Source organism: Dromiciops gliroides, chromosome 2 (assembly GCF_019393635.1).
Source record: "Dromiciops gliroides isolate mDroGli1 chromosome 2, mDroGli1.pri, whole genome shotgun sequence".
Classification (NCBI taxonomy): domain Eukaryota; kingdom Metazoa; phylum Chordata; class Mammalia; order Microbiotheria; family Microbiotheriidae; genus Dromiciops; species Dromiciops gliroides.
The window spans coordinates 73461084-73480824 of NC_057862.1; the positions used below are offsets into that span (position 1 = coordinate 73461084).

At 44.5% G+C, this 19741-nt stretch overlaps 1 protein-coding gene across 1 annotated transcript; it reads right to left on the reverse strand.

Moving 5' to 3' along the window:
• Positions 1-10068: 10068 nt before the first annotated feature.
• Positions 10069-18011, reverse strand: ADIRF (adipogenesis regulatory factor). Its single transcript, XM_043987313.1, has 3 exons — positions 17796-18011; positions 11734-11796; positions 10069-10331 (listed from the first exon to the last, which is right to left on the reverse strand). The coding sequence occupies exons 1-3, from the start codon at positions 17854-17856 to the stop codon at positions 10225-10227; spliced, it is 231 nt and encodes a 76-aa protein (XP_043843248.1). The 5' UTR covers positions 17857-18011; the 3' UTR covers positions 10069-10224.
• Positions 18012-19741: the final 1730 nt, after the last annotated feature.

A 19741-nucleotide genomic window follows, 5' to 3' on the forward strand; every position in this document is an offset into this window, starting at 1 on the left:
ACAAATCTCATAAATTCCAATTTGATCCCTCATAATTTACAGGAGAAAGGCTCTGGCAAATTCATTAGTTCATCACTGCCCACCCAGTTGATGGCAGTAAATACCTTGGTCATTTAGGGAATGAGCCTGCACTGGAAGGCATGTTCTTGTGCATGTGTCTGGAATTAAAATCTCAGAGTAACAATTGACAAGAGGACCTAGGCCAAAAAACGTTTTAGACCCTGACCTTGGGGCTCCAAAGCTGCCCCAGCTGACGCTGAGGGGCCAAGGCAGGTGTGAGCCATTAATTCACTTGCCATCTCTGGAAGCCAAGGATGGAAACAAGCTGTCATTTCTTAGACAGGACGGCTGATGACCAGGAATGCAGAATGGTTTTGTCCATAATATAGGATGCAGGGGTGGGGAGAAGGGAAGGAGTGGGAGAACTGAGGAGTGTGGGGAAGGAAAAAAGAAGCTAAAGCTGGATCCTAAGAACCGCAAAATGTTATCTTCCCAGACGCCTAGACATGACCCCCGGATTGAATGAAAGCTCCCCACTAACAGAGGATACTTGGACTCTAGAATTCAACAAGCTTTCTGTGATTAAAGGGGAGCCTAATGCAGATGGGTCATTCTTTCTGGTCCTTTCACATCCATTTCTCTAACTGTGTCCCTGCTCAAGCTTGGAAACCCCACTGTCTCCCTGAGACCCACCACCCCTGATTACCACCATACCACTTCCCAGTCTGATACTGAGCTTAATGCAACAGGCCTGTGGTCTAATCTATCTCTAAACTATCTCTAAGTGGGGAAGCTGGGCCCAAGTCCATGGGAGAAAAGGGCATGTTCTGCCCAAGGGAATTCACAGGAATCCTGTTTCAACAAACATTCTGAATGGGACTCTCCAGTCCCATCTCCCTGCTAGGGAGGGAAGGAAGCTTTGAAATGAGAGCCTTGTGATGCAATGATGCACCTGCTGTTTATCTCAGGAAATTGCTATGCATGCAAGGCGGACACATCTATCTATCTCCCTGACCTTGCAGCAGCACAGGCAGGGGCTTCAATGCAGGCTCCTCTGGCTCTTGGTTACTATTGCCACTGCTGCTGCTATTTGTGGGAAAAGCTGAGTCTGTGCTAGGAAGAGCAGGATAAACTGTAGCAGAGACTTAATTACTGTAGGGTAGGGCAAATACTGCTTTGACTTCAACAGTTGTAATCTTTCAGTATCATAGAAACAACTGTGCTTAGCATTTCATTAATCAAGAATAATTTATTAAAATAAGAAGTGCTGGGGCAGCTAGATGGCGCAGTGGATAAGCACCAGCCCTGGATTCAGGAGTACCTGAGTTCAAATCCGGCCTCAGACACTTACTAGCTGTGTGACCCTGGGCAAGTCACTTAACCCCAATTGCCTCACCAAAAAAAAAAAAATAAAATAAGGGGCAGCTAGGTGGCACAGTGGATAGAGCACCGGCTCTGGGTTCAGGAGTACCTGAGTTCAAATCCGGCCTCAGACACTTACTAGCTGTGTGACCCTGGGCAAGTCACTTAACCCCCATTGCCCTGCAAAAATTAAAAAAAAAAAATAAGTGCTTGCTTACTTGACCACCCTATACCACAGGGAATTCCTCTTCAACCTAGCCCTGCCCACCCTTCCTATCCTAGGGTCTTTGCATCCCCTTTCCCCAACTGAATTTGTCTTAGAAAACTGATTTGGAATGATTTTATTCTGCTTGCCCTGGGTACATTTTGTGTTGTCTCAGGCACCACAAGAACTGCTAGCTATGGCTCTGGGCTGCAGACAGTCTTTTGTATAAATGAGGCAAGATAGGGGCAGCTAGGTGGCGCAGTGGATAGAGCACTGGCCCTGAAGTCAGGAGGACCTGAGTTCAAATGCGGCCTCAGACACTTGACACTTACTAGCTGTGTGACCCTGGGCAAGTCACTTAACCCTCATTGCCCCTCCAAAAAAAAAATAAATAAATGTGGTCTGCAATTGGATCATGAGTACAATACCTTTGCAAATATACAAATAATAAATGAAGGAAGGAATAAAAAAGGATATGTTGGGGCAGCTAGGTGGCGCAGTGGATAGAGCATTGACCGTGAATTCAGGAGTACCTGAGTTCAAATCCAGTCTCGGACACTTAACACTTACTAGCTGTGAAACCCTGGGCAAGTCACTTAACCCCAATTGCCTCACCCCCCCAAAAAAGTATATGTTTAGTCACTTATGTGCCAGGAGCTATTCTAAAGGCTATAGATACAAATTGTTGAAGAAAAATATATTAATGCCATACTCTGTGTTTAGCCAACTGTCTATCAGAAACAATTTTATTTACTTAACATCATGTAATATCCAAGCCATTTCTGAAGAGAGAGGTGTCCAAGTAGGCCTAGTCTCCAGTGTTCTCCAACATGACTCTCTGGCCCACAAATATTTCAGTTAACATCTACAGGAATCTGGAGTAGGGAACAAATCACGATGTGTAAAAGTATAGCACAGTGCTCGCTCGGCACCTCCTTAATGCTTTGCCATTCAGCATACACGCCCTTTCGGTGAGGGTCTATAACCACTCCCCAAAGAGTGGAGAGAGAATTGGTTGTTGGGATGCCCATCTATAGGAAATGGACAAATAATTTACTGCATATTCTTCTCAGCAATACAATAGTCCAAGACAATTCCAAAAGACTCATGATGGAAAATGCTCTCTACATCCAGAGAAAGAACTATGGAGTCTGAATGCAGATCAAAGCAGACTATTTTCACTTTTGTTGTTTTTTCTTTCTCATGGTTTTCCCCTTCGGTTCCGATTCTTCTTTCCACAACATGACTAATGTGTAAATTTGTTTAACGTGATTGTACATGTATAACCTATATCAAATTGCTTGCTGTCTTAGGGAGGGGCAAAGGGAGGGAGGGAGGGAAGAAAATTTTGAACCCCAAATCTTATAAAAATGAATGTTTAAGGGGCAGCTAGGTGGCACAGTGGATAGAGCACCGGCTCTGGGTTCAGGAGTACCTGAGTTCAAATCCGGCCTCAGACACTTAACACTTACTAGCTTTGTGACCCTGGGCAAGTCACTTAACTCCAATTGCCTCACCAAAAAAAAAAAAGAATGTTGAAGACTAACTAAATTACGGCATATGAATGTGTATAATATTATTGCGTGCTAAGAGATAGTGAATAGGAGAAGCTAGGTGGTACAGCAGATAGAGTATTAGGCCTAGGGTTGGGAAGACCTGAGTTCAAATCTGACAGCAGACTAGCTGTGTGACCCTGGGCAAGTCACTTCATCCTGTTTGCCTCAATTTCCTCATCTGTAAAATGAGCTGGAGAAGTAAATAGCAAACCCTTCCAGTATCTTTGCCAAGAAAACCCCAAATGGGGTCATCAAGAGTCAGACATGACTAAAACAACTGAACAACAACAAAGAATGGTGAAAGGAAAGCTGGGAAGATCTGAATGACCTGTTGTTGAGAGAAATGAGCTACAATTCCAGACATAGAGGCTGTTGCTGCTTATTACCATTGTGAGATTAAAATTGGATATTAGATCATAAATCTACCCTACTTAACCTTTCCCTTAATTTATCTCCCAGACTAGTAAATGGAAGAAGCTTCTGGTTTTCTAGATAGAGCTTTTATTGTATGGTAGTCACAAGGTGATGTTGATTAGAAGGATAGGAAAGTAGAAATACAATACAAATCGTCTTAAGTCTAGGCTTAGTCTATATTCTGTATAAAACTCACCAAAAGCGGAAGGCCACCTTTGGGGCAAGAGACCAAGTCAAGCACGTGCTGTTAACCAAGAGCCGGGCCGAATCAAACTCCAGTCCGCGTCTGTCTGTGCAGCGCAGCCAGGAGACCAGCGGAGCCGGAAAAAGGCCCCACTTCTGTTCTCTCCTTGCCTTTTAAGCTCGCACCCCAGAAGTCGAGTGCTCAGCAGGCAATCTGGCCTGCATCACAGGCAGACTGGTGTGCATAGCTCATGCTGTTGGTCTCCTCCCCAAAAGGGTGGTCCTAAAAAAAACTGGCATCTCTCCATTATCTAACCGACTGTTAAAACTTTTTACCACACTGTCTTCTTTTTTTTACCCCCCTCAATTTTTTGACATTTTTACTTAAAGCTTTGAGTTCCAAATTCTATCCTTCCCTCCCTCCCCCCTCCCTGAGGTGGTAAGCCATTAGATATAGGTTACACATATGCAATTATGTAAAACATTTCCATATTAGTCTTTTTGTACAAGAAAACTTGAACAAAAGGAAAAAAATCAAAGACCTGAGTTTGAATCTCAGCTCTCCCACTTGTTAACCTAAGCAAATCATAATACTCTCTGGGCTTCAGTTTTCTCACTTGTAAACTGACTGGTTAACCTAGATGGTCTTCAAGGGTCCTTCTGGCTTTAAACCTTTGCTCCTATGTCCCTTCAGTACAAACCTTTGAAGTCTACTCATATCTACCATCCCATCAAAATTCTGGTAACAGTGGTCTCTTGAACTCTAAGACACTCTCCCCACTTCATCAATAAGTTTAGTTCTTGACTCACAGTTTTTGTCTCCTCCCTGACTCTTGCCCTCATACTAGGGAACCTGAACATACATATTGATACCTCCTCAAATATCCTTACTTCCTTGTTCTTCAACTCCATCCTTCCCCATGACCTCCTCCTCTGCCCAACCTCAGCTACACACAGAGATGCTCAGGTTTTTTATCTTGCCATCACACAAACGGTTCAATTCTGTCTTTATGAACTCTGACATCTCCTGATCTGAACCATAACCTGTTGTCTTACCTCCCTTGAAACCCCAAACTCTGTTTGTCTTCGGGGTGACTTCCATTCCTTCAGGCCCTTAGTTCTTTCCCAGGCTTTCACCCTGGAATTGACTATATTCTCCTTCCTTCCCCATCTTGACCCTTTGGGCACAATTTCAACTCTACTTTGTTTCATTCTCATGAGTCCTTGACAATCTCTCTCTGTGAAGCCTCAGCCCTGGATTATTCCCACCTTCTGCTGCCTTCATTCTTGCTCAAGTGCCACCAAGTGAGGTTGGGGGAAATCATAAAATTGTGCTAACTGGATCCACTGCAAATTCATGTTATGCAATCTCAACTGGGCCATCATGGCAGGAAGTCAATCCTTTTACACCCCACAATAGATTTACTATCCCATTTACCAGAGTGGTTTTTCCAAACCCTTTCATCCTTCAAATTTCCCATAGTTTCCCCTCCCTTTCTCCTGAGCGGTACCTCATATTTCACTAAAAAATTGAGGTAATTTGGGGCAGCTAGGTGGTACAGTGGATAAAGCATTGGCCCTGGATTCAGGAGGACCTGAGTTCAAATCTGGCCTCAGACACTTGACACTTACTGGCTGTGTGACCCTGGGCAAGTCACTTAACTCTTATTGCCCTGCAAAAAACCCCCCAAAAACAAACAAAAAAACCAATTGAGGTAATTTGCTAAATGCTCCCTCTTTTCCCTTCATCCTCAACTCACACCGCCCAGATGCCTTCTATTACTAACTGCCTTTACTTGTGCCTCACATAATGAAGTGACTCTTCTCCTTACCAAGGCAAACCCCTCTAGATGCACAAGTGATCCCATTCCACTCTGCCTTCTCCAGTAGATTGCCCACCCTTCTATCACCCCTACCTACTCTCTCACTTATCTTCATTCTCTCCAAACCTACTGGCTGCTTCCCTAGTGCCTAAACACATTCCCATGTCTCCTTCATCCTCGAAAAACCCTTACCAATCAATCCATCCTTGCCAGCTGTTATTCCACATCTTGTCTCTTTTGTGGTTAAACTCTACCTACAATTGATGCCTTTGCTTCCCTTTCTCTACCTCTCTTCTTAAATCTCCACACAGTCTGGCTTTTAACCTCATCATTCAGCTGAAATTGCTGTCTCCAAAGTTACTAATAACCTCTTAAGTGCCACATCTAATGGCCTTTTTTTTTTTTGCAAGGCAATTGGGGTTAAGTGACTTGCCCAGGGTCACACAGCTAGTAAGTGTTAAGTGTCTGAGGCTGGATTTGAACTCAGGTCCTCCTGACTCCAGGGTCAGTGCTCTATCCACTGCGCCACCTAGCTGCCCCAATGGCCTTTTCTCAATCCTCATCCTGGAATGCTCTCTCTAACCATCTCTGTCTCCTGACCTGTCCTGCTTTCTTCAAGTCCCAGCTAAAATCCCATCTTCTCCAGGAAGCCTATCAAAATCCCCCTTAATGCTAGTGTCTTCCTTCTGTTGGTTATTGCCAATATCACTCCTTTGTAGGCCATTGTATTTTGTTTCCCTTGAGAGCAGGGATTGTCTTTTGCCTTTTTTCATATCCCCAGGGCTTGACACAGTACCTGGCCCGTACTGGGCAGTTAATAAATGTTGTTTATTGACTGACTGTGGGACTGAGTATCTGTGAAGGTGATGGGATCCCACCACACTTGACTTTGTTGCTGATAACCCGTCTTCAAACTTGTAGTTTAGGGGAACTCATCGGCTAGTGAGACTGGTTAGAAAGTCAGTTCAGTAGGATGTGAGGGACACCCCTATTTTGTAAGCCCTGAGTTTAGTCTAGAGTTCAGTGACATGTTGTACATGTGGTTACACATATACACAGTCACACCTAAAGTATCACAGCCTCCAACAAGTGGAACATTTGTACCATTGTTGCCGGAAATGCGATGAACAAATGACAATGTGTGTAAGTAAAAAGAGTCAGCCCTTTTTATTCTAAACAAGCCTGAATTCTGAGATTCCTAGCTAACATTATTATTAGCCAAAGTCTAGGCCTTTGCCCCAAAGATAAGAATTGTACATATATAAATCCCCAGGCTCCAGAGGAAAGAACACTCTCCACCCTGTGGCTGAATGTGTGTACTACAGGTAAAGGGAGGACCTTGGGATGGGCTATTTGAAACTACTCTTTCTTTTTTTTTTTTAGTGAGGCAATTGGGGTTAAGTGACTTGCCCAGGGTCACACAGCTAGTAAGTGTTGAGTGTCTGAGGCTGGATTTGAACTCAGGTCCTCCTGACTCCAGGGCTGGTGCTCTATCCACTGCGCCACCTAGCTGCCCCACTACTCTTTCTTTTACTAGAAGTTCACAGAAATGTTTTAAAGACAGGATGCTTACTTGATGAATAAGACCTGCTTAAGGCTCTATGGCTTCTTAAGAATCTCTAGTCCAGTCTAGATGGAGCCTCCGCTCCAGGGCATAGTTTAGTCACCAGCCTAGTGAGTCTTTGGCCAGGGGACAATGCTTGGACTAACAGCTAAGGGGACTAAAGTTGGGATCTGGGGGAGGGATGGAGGTATGAAGGAAAAATTCCAGTGAGCCTGTGATTTAGATTCATTCTTTAAGAGGACATACCAGGAAATGAAATGTATGACTAGGGTCCAAAATCACTGGCCAGAGAGACAGGATATTTGGGGTTCTAATTCCTTGTGTGGTCTTAAGCAAGGGACTGTCCTTCTCTGGATCTGTCTACTTAACTTATAAATCGATGTAGTCACCCTCACTCCAGTAAAGTTAGCTCAAGAAACTGGGAAGAGAATGAAATCCTTCCAGGTAACTCACAACAATATCATGTAAGGTATTGGGGTTGGGGAGTGAGTGAGGGATTTGGAACTGTCTTGGAAGTTCAGCCTCCAGGCCAGAACTGGTTTCTCCTGCCAGAGTTTACTAGGATGCAGAGGACTGTACAATATCCTAAACGTGGTGCCAGTTTCAGCTGTCATCTGGTCTTCAAGGGGCCTCTCCATGTCCTGCCCCACCCTTCCGTGCCTGCCTCCTGAGTCATCCCCTGCGGCTGCCCCACCCCAGGTTCCCATGACGATCAGCCTACAAAGAAGTCAGATTTGCAGGCCCAGAATGGGGACAGATAAAGTGGGACAATTCTGTCCATGTGTGTTAGAAGAGGGTGTTTAGGAAGGGGGAAAACAGGGGAAACCCTTGGCTAGATTTGGAGAGATCAGAAAACACTAACTTGTAACTTAATGAATCCCCCATATTCCTTTGTTCCCGGTGGTCTGCCCTCCCCTGGTCCCATGCATCCCCGAGTCCTCCTCTGGTTCCCACTCCTCCCATGGCCTCACCGTTGTGTCACAGTCCTCTACCTCTAACCCCCTTTTGACCCCATTTTATCTTCTCTCCGAGCCTTAAGCTTGATTTAAGCTCCCTCCATCCAGTGGGTTGACCTCAGTGGTAATGGCTACATTAGCGAGTGAATGGGAGGAAAGGATTAGCCTGGGTTTGAATGATTTTTCTACCAGTCTTGTTTGGCTCTCTGTGTCTGCACCACTAGCCCCAGAAAACCTAGTCTGCTCTGGCTGGGAGGTAAGAGGAGCAGGTGGTGAGTCCAAAAAGGATTCCCTTCCAAATGACATATAATCTCATTCTCCATTGATGTTCTGGTTAGTTTCATCAAATTGCTCTCCCCCATCCCCCCCTTTTCTTTTTTGTTCCTTGTGAGAAATTGTTTTGGAGGGGGAGAGAGAGGGAGGGAGAAGAAAATGTTCAGAAATAAAAATTATATCAAAAGCTATAAATAAAAATGAAAAGAAAAAGTACATAAAGTATGTCTAGAGGGAAAAAAAAGATTCCAGAAGAGTCAAAACAAGAGTTGGGAGAGTAAAGGGGAGGGGGGTGGGGAGAGAGAGAGAGAGAGAGAGAGAGAGAGAGAGAGAAGAAGAAGAAGAAGAAGAAGAAGAAGAAGAAGAAGAGGAGGAGGAGGAGGAGGAGGAGGGAGAGAAGGGAGAGACAGAGACAGACAGACAGAAAGAGACAGACAGAGAGAGACAGAGACAGAGGGATAGAGACAGTGAAACAGAGAGAAGAGAGGAGGAAGGAGGGGAAGCTGTGACTCACTGCACTGGGAGTTACATAACTAACTGTATTACCAAAAACTTCCACCAGAGGCAAGAGACTCTCTCCAACAAAGCCCTAGACTCAGAGGCGGAACCTATTATAATCAGGCTGGAAATATAAAGGTGATGGGGTGGGGTTTGAGGAACAGCTGGGCAAGTCCAAGTCCAAGTCCCTGTGGCCTGGGTGGATGGGTGGGGGAATCTGGAAAACTCTATTTATAGCATCACGGAATGCCAGAGCTGGGAGGCTTCTAGCCTAGCTCAATTCTTTACAGAAAGGTTAAGGTGACTTACCTAGGGTCACATAGTGACTCTAGTGAGTAAGTAGTGAGAACTACAGAATTTACTGAGAACTGATTCCCCACCCAGTCCCCTCTTTTCCAGACAAATGAATTGACTGGGGCTGACCAATCTTTGTCATTTCCAGACTCTCCATGGACTTATGGACCTTCCCCCAAGCAATTTATCCCCTCCCAATGTTTCCCCAGCTTACTCCTAGGATTTTAAGTTATTATGTAAAAAGGGTCCACCTACATTAAGTAGTTTCTATTTAGAGTTAGTAGCTCCTATACTTAATTTAGGAGCTGTTCTATTGTTTCTTTTGTTAAAAGGTCATTTACATTAAGTTGTTGTAAGTGACTAGAGCAATCTTTTGGTTCCCTTCTATTCTGTTACCCCATAAAAACCCTGTCCTCTGTTCCCATATTTGGGTATTCCTAGCTTCCCAGCTTTGAGGTACCATGAGCTATAGTTCCTCTGCCCTGATTAAAGACCTTATTTCTCCTATATTGATTGTTTCCTTAATTTCCATGTTAACTGTAGCATAGTCAGGACTCCCACCCAAGTCTCCAGACCCCAAGCTTAATGCACTTTCCACTAGAATCTCCTCTTTGCTCCTACTGCATCTTCAGCTAGGCACAGGGCACATTTGCAAAGCTCAGTCTATCTTACAGACCACCTCTCTCCCCATCCCTCCCAAGGAGGGATATGCCCCGTTTCTGTCTCCAGACTGGCCTGCAGTCAGTCCTGGATATGCACGGAGCACACAAGTCCTAGATGGAGGGAGCACATGCACAGTATATGCTTCTTCTAATGTTTTCTCCAATCAATAACAGACTCTATGGCACCTACGATCATCCGGAGGGGTCAGCTTGTGTTTACAGCTGCCAAGGTCACAAGTAGCCAGACAATTGTCCAAAGAGAAGACAGAGCATTTGGGGTTCCTCTCCCTCCACGTGAGAGGAATTCATTTTAATAAGAGATCGAGCCCCATGGGGCATTTCTAAACGGAGACCATGATGGAGAAGAGGTGGGGATTGGGGTTTGGGGACTGAGGAAAGAAAGGGGTCACTCCTTTTCTTTTTTCCATAGGCAATCACTTTTGGAACCCGTATTTCTTCCCGAAGCTTGAGATGGCTTCTGCAGCCTGACCTGTTGTCTTGTCGACGCCTTCCTGGGTTGACTTGACCAAGTGCTCCGCAGCTGGGGATGAGGGAGAGGTCACAGGTGAATCCTTGCCCTCTCTGCTCCAATCCAACCACCCCCACCCCAGAAGAATCCTTCCCTATGGATGAAAATGGCCGAGGCACAAGAAACACAGAGCAAGTTCTTCATTTGTCAGTGATGCTTAATCTCCTGCCCCAAGGGGAAAGGGCAAGAGATGCAGCAGTACAGGGGAAAGGGATCCCAAATGGGTTCAAAGGTTCTACAATAGTAGGGTTAATTCTCCTATAACCATGCTTTGAAAACTCGGATTTGTTACGGGATTGATATATTTGGGAATAATTAGAGAAGAACATGAATTTTAGGTTTACTAATAATGCTCATATCTTTGAGAAGCATGGAGAATGAAGAAAACTGCACCACTTCATACTAATTCACACCCATTTCCACAAACTCACTTCTGGTCTTTTTCTTTTTTTTTTTTTTAAATTCGGGGCAATGAGGGTTAAGTGACTTGCCCAGGGTCACACAGCTAGTAAGTGTGAGGTGTCTGAGGTTGGATTTGAACTCAGATCCTCCTGAATCCAGGGCCAGTGCTTTATCCACTGTACCACCTAGCTGTCCCCCTTCTTCTGGTCTTTTTCAGTGTAAAAGTGCCATATTTGCTATATTATCTTCTGGTGCAGTAGGAACTGTGTACAGAGATGGGCTGGCTTGCACCCACACACTCTCCCCATCTTTATCCCCAGTTGTACCCTCTCCCCTGTACACATCAACTTTGTCAACTGGGTCAACAGGCTGAGTGGCAGCCACAATTTATTGTAGTATTCATATATTTCTACCATTTCTATATAGTTCCTTTTTAAAATATGTCACTGCTAACATGGTAATGTTTTATATAATTGTACATGTATAACCTTTATCTGATTGCTTGCTGCCTCAGGAAGTGGGGAGGAGAGGGAGGGGAGGAGGGATAAAAATTGGAACCCCAAACTATAAATAAAAATGTTTATTACTTTAAAAAAATGTCACTGATAAAGTTTTTGAGTGTTACACTCTTTAAAAAAAATTAATTAATTGATTTTGGTGAGGCAATTGGGGTTAAGTGACTTGCCCAGGGTCACACAGCTAGTGTCAAGTGTCTGAGGCTGGATTTGAACTCAGGTCCTCCTGAATCCAGGGCTGGTGCTCTCTCCACTGTGCCACTTAGCTGCCCCGAGTGTTGTACCAGCCAAATTTTCTTAGGCAAATCCAGTTGGTCTGGAAAACTTCATGAAAATCGAGACCTAGTTTCCATAAGTTTTAGCTAGAAAGGGAAGGGCCCTAATTGCAACCAGTACCTTACCTGACTCACCTTTTTGTCTTTTTCCCTGTCCCACCATCATCCCCCCTTTCCCATTTTGCCTCCTATCCACTATTTGATCCCCTCCCATTGTCTGACCTTTCTGTCCGGCTTCTGCAGCCTGGTTCACAACCTTCTGGGCAGCTTCTGATGCAGCATTTGCTGAAATAGATAAATGAAGAGAGAGAGATATGGGAGGGGGGGGATAGGGAGGGAAGGAAGGAAGGGGAAAAGAGAGAGAAGGGAAGAGAGAAAGAGATTAATTTAAATTTCTTCTCTTTGGCTTATGTATTCTATTCTCTAAAAGGCTCAGGAACAAATATCATTGACCAAATGTGAAAAGAACTGTTGGTAGAGGCAGAGGAATGGAGAGAGATGATGCAGGGTTGACATGGTGATCCATATTCCTTCCGTGAGTGGGAAGCCACCAGCTACAATCCTTCCAATAAGATGGAAGTTCATTAGGTCTTCTCATCTCCCCAGCAGCACTGAGCACTACACCCAACTGATTCACCCCAAAGCCCTCTGGACTTTTCCATCCGTCTTGTAGCTGAACTCTCTCATATAATTTGTCTCCCCCAATAAGAATATGGTCTCTCTGAGGGCAGAGATTGTTGTGATTTTCTATTTGTATTTCCTTCATTTAACACATACATGGCTCATAGGAAGTGCTTAATAATTACTTTTCTCATTCTGTTTGGAAGATGTTCATTCCCTGATCCAAGACAATTCCAAAAGACTTGTGATGGAAAATGCTCTCTACTTCTGGAGAAAGAACTGTGGAGTTTGAATGCAGATTGAAACATATGATTTTCACTTTTTTTTTTTTTTGGTTTTGGTTTTGGTTTTTGTTCTTTCTAATGGATTTTCCCCTTTATTCTCATTCTTCTTTCACAACATGACTAACGTGGAAATTTGTTGAATGTGATTTTAATGTATAACCTTTATCAGACCACTTGCTATCTTAGGGAGGGCAGAGGGGAGGGAGGGAAAAAAATTTGGAACTCAAAATCTTATAAAAATAGGGGCAGCTAGGTGGCGCAGTGGATAGAGCACTGGCCCTGGAGTCAGGAGTACCTGAGTTCAAATCTGGCCTCAGACACTTAACACTTACTAGCTGTGTGACCCTGGGCAAGTCACTTAACCCCAATTGCCTCACTAGAAAAAAAAATCTTATAAAAATGAATGTTGAAAACTATACATAATTGGAAAATATACTATTAAGGATGATATCCATTCCCCCAGCCCAATTTGATGATATCTATCTTCCCTTCTGGACCTTATGACTGGTTCCTTATGACTGCAATTCTACCAGTAGACATTCGTTCCTTTGGCTTATGTATTGCCTTTGACATAAGCTGAGGCATTTGGTGGTACATTGGAGAGACCTCTCGGTCTAGAATAAGAAATATCTGAGTTTAAATTCTCCCTTAGACATTTACTAGGTACGGGACTCTGGACAAGTCATTTAACATCTATCTGCCTCAGTTTCCTCAACTGTAAAATAGGTTTCATAATAGCACCTGCCTCCTAGGGTTATTATGAGGATTAAATGAGATAATATTTGTAAAGTGTTTGCTACATAGAAGGCACTTAATAAATGCTTGTTTTCCTTCCTATTTTCCTCCTTTTAAAGATGTGTTCTAGGGGCAGCTAGGTGGCGCAGAGGATAGAGCACTGGCCCTGGATGATTAATTGATCAAAATGCCAGGACCTCAGACACTTAACACTTACTAGCTGTGTGTGACCCTGGGCAAGTCACTTAACCCCAATTGCCTCACTAAAAGAAAAAAAGTGTTCTGGTAAGATTCATACATTGTCTTTTTTTTTTTTACCTTAGTTGTTGTTGTTCAGTTGTGTCCAACTCTTTGTGACCCAGTGGACTATAGGGCACCAATACCGTCCATGGGATTTTCTGGGCAAAGATTCTAGAGGGGTTTGCCATTTACTTCTCCAGTCCATTAAGACAACCAGAGGTTAAGTGACTTGCCTAACATCACAAAGCTAGTAAGTGTCTGAGGCTGGATTTGAACTCAAGTCTTCCCAATTCCAGACCTAGAGCTCTATCTACTGAGCCACCTAGCTGCCTCTCACACCTTAGACGGAATGAGTTTTTCAGACACTTGCTTCCCTGAAGAAATGAAGGGGGTACAATGAGGAGCCTAGCTGCTTGGGCAATGGATGAAAGGAGGATGATAGGTACAGAAGGCAGGGCTGGGGGTGTTGGAGAACATTTCAGAATTTCTGGGCAGGCCCTTTTGTTCTGGACCAATGGCCAGAAATGATAGGATTTGGCTGAGTCTCTTGGCAGTTGACTGCCTAGTCCAGGCAGAGAATTCATGCTTTAGAAATAAACAGGTTTGCCTCCAAATCCCATTCAGACAAGAGCATCAGTAATCTGGACCCAGGCATTCCTGTAACCACCCCATTATCTCTACCCTGAATGAGGGTCTGTAAGAGACCTCTACAAACACAGGCTCTCTCAACTTAAAGAACAGACCTGACCCCAAGGTGCTACACTGAGCTGACTACAAGGTCACCTGAATGATCTGTGGAAGAAGAAGAAAACCTTAACCAGAGGAAGCGCCTTCTCTTCAAAGAGCTAAAAGTGTTAGCTCCTCTGTCCTTAGTAAAGCAGAGGATGGTGAGGGACAGAGTAGACCCATTTTAGAGATGGACAAACAGACCTGGAGGCTGTGGTGGGGAAAAATCATGTGGGTAGGACCTATGGTCTTAAGCGCTGTCTTATCCTTATGTGGAAAATCTGGGCTTTCTTCAGAGTCTACAGAATCTAGGAGGCCCCTTCTACAGCAGGCCTTTCTGGATCCCACCAGTTCTTAGTACTCCTGCCCTCTTGAAATAATTTTGTATTACTTTGTATATTATTTGAATTGACTAGCTTGTGTGTGTGTGTTTTATCCCCCAGTAGAATGTAAACTCCCTGAGGGCAAGAATTCCTTTTTTTCTTTTTTTTTTGTCCTTTTGTATTATCAGAGAACCTGGCTTGTACACTTAGTTTGTTGAATTGAAATTTAAAAAAAAAATTCCTGGCATTTTGATCAATTAATCATCCACAAATATTTATTAAAACATTACTATTTGCCAGGCACTGTGCTAAGATCCAAGGATAGAAAGAGAGAGAGAGAGAGAGGGAGGGAGGAAGGAAGGAAGAAATGAAGAAAAAAAGAAAAAGAGACAAAGAAACAAAGAAAGAAAAGGAAAAAGAAAAAGACAGTTTCTGCCCTCAAGGAGCATTTAATTCTATGTCTAAGGGGTGAGACAAGGTATATACAAATTGATACATTCAAATCAAGTCACATACAACACAGGTGCAAGGTAATAGCATTTGTGTTGGTAGTTGGAAGTTGCGATGTGGCAGAAAGCACCCCTCCAAACACTGATCCATGTGCATTGGGGGGTACAGAGCTGGTCCTCTATGTACCCTACATCCAACAGTCCTTTAAGCCTGGAAAGTACACTCCTGCCCTTTAAACCAGGGTTAAGGCTATGACTCCTCTGGAAACAGCAGAATGTGATGCTTCTCATGATGAGGCCTTCTTAAACTGGTTCCTGGATCTTCTTCCTGACCCTGTCTGTAACTCCCTCTTTGCCTTAGCCTAACAGAAGGAGCCAAGAAGGAACTGGGAATTAAAAGACTGAGATTCTATGTCCAGCTCTTCCACTAATGAATTATGTGACCTAGGCCAATTGACTTTACTTTTCTGAGTTTGTTTTCTTCTCTAAAATGAAAAGTTTGGATGAGGGGATCTCTAAAATCCTTTGAAGAGGTGACAATTCTCTGATTCTAGGAATCAGCAGGAGGTCCAGCATAGAAGATATCTGCACACAGGAAGGGAACACAGAGTGAGTGAGTGTGTGTGTGTGTGTGTGTGTGTGAAAATTTGATTTTATCCCTAAGCGTAGTGTCCAAAACTAGCTCAGTTCATTGAGGGGGACTATCTAGCACTATTTCCTCTTCCTATTTGGATGGCAGTATTAGGGAAGAATTCTACCCATTTGGACTAATGGGGAAACTATCCCTAAAGGGCAGCTAGGTGGTAGAGTGGATTGATAGCTAACTCTGGAGTCAGAAAGACCTGAATTCAAATCCAGCCTCAAACATTCACTAACTGTGTGGGCAAGTCAATTTCTATCTGTCTCAGTTTTCTCAACTGTAAAATGGGGCTAATAATAGCATCTACCTCACAGGGTTGTTATGATGACCAAATGAGGCAATATCTGTAAAAGCAATTATCACAGATAGTACCTGGCACATAGTAGGTTCTTAATAAATGCACCCTTCCCTTAAAGGGTTAAATTATAGCCCTTCCCTGAATCCTTGCCTGCCCTTAGGGACTCCAGATTGGCCAAATCCCTGGTGGCCTACACTCATTTCAAGAGGGCAGTTCTTACCAGGAAATTAATGAGTTTACTTCATTTTAAAAAATAAATGAATGTGTGCCAAACAGTACTTTGGGGAGGAGGAATGGCATCTGAACTTCAAGCCAGCAGTGGCAGGCAGGCAGCCCATCCCCAGGAGACTCTGCTTTTCAGGGGAGCCAAGTTTCCCCATTCTTCTTGGGGGGTTGGGAGTGGGAAAGTTCCGGGGAGTTTTTGGAAAGGAATCAAAAAGAACACAAACATCAAGAATGGAACTTTGGGAAAACCTCCCATGGCCGGCAGAGTTAGAGCCAAAGGGGAAATAAATTACTGGACTTAGCTGGGACCTATATGGCGCTTTATAGTTACAAAGGCATTAGCATCTCAGTTGTTACTTGTTGGTGCCTGAGAGGAATGTCACCCCTGACCGAGGCTTGGGATGAACAAATAAGCTCCAACTAGATGAATCCAGAGGTGCTGTGATCTTAGCAAACGTGGGCTTCTGAGTCAAAAAACTAAAAAACAAGCTCCCCCAAATCTAGTCATGTCTTGCGCACACAATGGCTGCTGTTATTGGGGGTAGCCATTGCAGGTGCTCCCAAAGGCTGGGGCTCCTTTCTTTCCTTCCTTGCCTCTGGATCCTCCCTCTGGTTCACTGGCAAGGGACATTCTAACATAGCACTGTAGATGACCCCTTCTTCCCCACCCTACACACACCATGGGTTTCTGCTGTCTTCCCTTCACCTTCCTGAAACTCTTTCTAGAAAACTAGGGGTAACTAGGTGGTGCTGTGGATAGAGCACTGGGCCTGGAGTCAGGAAGGCTTGAGTTCAAATTTGACCTCAGACACTTACTAGCTGTGTGACCCTGGGCAAGTCACTTAACATTCGCCACAGTTTCCTTCTCTGTAAAAAATGAGCTGGAGAAGGACACAGCAAATCACTCCAGTATCCTTGCCAAGAAAACCCCCAAAGGGGTCAAGAAGAGTTGGACAAAATTGAAAAGCCACTAAACAGCAACAACAAAACTTTTTGTCTTTTTTGGTCTATGGTTTCTGCAACCTCTGGTATCTGCCTTCCCCTCCCTCCACACCCCCCTTCCCTTCTTTGTACTTGTTTCTGCTCTTTCTGTTCTTGGCTTGCCACTGGCATCAGAGCTGGGCCAGAGAGCTGCCAGCCTATCCTAATCATGCCCAGTGCTCAAGGGATCCTACTGATGCCCTTTCCCAAGATTTCCTGCAGAACCATATTCACTTGGGGAACTTTGGCTGTAAGTACACCAAACGGGTAATTCCTAACATTAAGAAAGGGATTCCCACATTCCCAGCATCTCGAGGGGCAGCTTCCAGACCCACAGACAACTCTGGAGATTGGAATTGAATCGACAGTTGGCCTGGTCCCCAAGAATCCCTGGCACTCACTGACCAAGTGCCCCCCATGGGCACTGGGATAGAGCGAGCAAGGTCTCCAGGTATCTCTTCTTTCAAATCCTATCTGGCTCAGCAGAAGGAGCCTGGTCACTGTAAGAGAGCAGCTTCTCTAGCAGGGGGACCAAGCAGGACCAGCTTTCTGTCCTCCAAGAGAGTAGGGCAGGGCTAGGCTGGGCAGAGCAGAGAAGAAATAAACCTGCCCTCTGCATGCCGAACTCTCAGGCTGCCTTTTCCCCTCACTAGTCCTGGAAGTAACATCTGAACATAACAGCTGAGTTTAGGCTCCCTGATCCTGCCCCTGAATGAGGAAACAGGAGCTGTGTCCTCTCCCCCTCCCCTCATCATCTCTCACCTGCCTCCTGGGCAGTGCCCTCTGCCTGTTTCTTTAGGTCCTGGAAGCTCTTGCTGGCCATCTTGAAGGGGCTGGCTGATTGATTGGGCTGCAGCGGGCAATATCTGGCGGGCTCGGGGCCTGTATCCTTGGGAGGAATGTGCCTGTTGAGATGCTTCCCCGCGTCCTCTAGATACAGCTGCCGCAGCTGTTGGAGCCTTTATGCAGCCGAAGGGCCAGCCCACACCCACAGGGAGTGGGGAGAGGGCGGGGCAGGTGGCACAGCTTGCCAAGGTTCTGAGCTCCTGCCCTGGAGGGAGGGATTGTCTATGGGTATTTTTCCAGACTGGCAGTTCTTTTCAACTTTAATCTGTGTCGGCCTGGACCTAAAAGGTGTGTGTGTGTGTGTGTGTGTGTGTGTGTGTGTGTGTGTGTATAAGGAGGTGTGTGGTGGGGGTCGTTCCCGCTGATCCAGGGCCTACTACTGATCCAGGACTGGTTGGGGTGGAATTGGACGTGGGTAAGGAGAGTTATAATCAGGGGTCAAAGTTAATGCTAAATTGAGCTGTCAGGGTTCATCTCTCTTGATGAAGGGGAACAATATGGTATCAGATTACTTGACAAGGTCTACCACTGGCTTGTCCTATGACCTTAAAGAAATCATCCCCCCCCTTTACCTCAGTTTCCCTATTTGTAAAATGAAAAGTTTAGACTCACTCTCTAAAATCCCTTCCAGGTCTGACATTCATTTCCAAATCAGTCTGAAGTCAATCGGTTATCTCATAGCTTCTCTCTGTTCCCAGCATTCACCCCAAATTTCTACCTCTTCCTTATCTGTTGTTTGACTAACAGCCTGCCTGCTAGAGTATAAAACCTGAGATTCTCCCCCAGAGAGGAATGAAGGGGAGAGTTGGCAAGCAAAGATGAATGGAATTCCTGAGGTCAGGATAGAACACACTGGTGCTTGACCAGATAAGAATTACAGGGGGTTTGGGGAGCCAATGGTTTGTACTGAGTCTGGGGCAGGCTGCTCTGCTAACTTAATAGCTGTGTGACTTTACTGGAGACAGTTAACTTCTCTGATTCTCAGTTTCCTCCCCTGTAAAAAAAAATGAAGTTTTACTAGATGGTCAGTAAGGTATCTTCCAGTTCTCAACCCTACAATCCCATGCAATCATAAAACTCTTCAAGTGAGCCCTGTGTCCAGGTTAGATCTAACTCATAGCCAATTCCTGGGCTGAACTGATCTCATGACGGAGGGGCTTACAAAGAGAAGCTCTGACACCAGCCTGTCTACTGTCTTTGAGCAGAGAGTTCCAGGTCTGGATTTCAACCCCTGAATTATTTTAATCACAAGATTAATGGAAAGGAAGTTTTCCAACCTTCGGCTGTAGCCCAGGCTCTCACATCATTCTCAGCATCTGAGTGGGTCACAAAAATGGCAACTCTTTATATATGTGTATGTGTGTGTGTGTATATATATATATATTTGTTTGTTTGTTAAATTTTTTATTAATTTATTTATTTAGAATTTTCCCCAAATTACATGTTAAAACCAAGTTGTTTTTTTTACACTGATTTGTGTGTGTGTGTGTGTGAGGCAATTGGGGTTAAGTGACTTGCCCAGGGTCACACAGCTAGTAAGTGTCAAGTGTCTGAGGCCAGATTTGAACTCAGGTCCTCTTGAATCCAGGGGCAGTGCTCTATCCACTGTGCCACCTAGCTGCCCCCACACTGATTTTTTAAAGCTTTGTGTTCCAAATTTTCTTCCTCCCTTCCCTCCCCTCCTTAAGAAATCAAGGAATTCAATATAAGTTATACATGTGCAGTCATGCAAAACATCTCCACATTAGTCAGGTTGTAAAAGAAAAGACAAAATAACTTTAGAAAGAGACACTAACAAAAAAAATTATACTTCAATCTATTTTTTTTAAGTGAGGCAATTGGGGTTAAGTGACTTGCCCAGG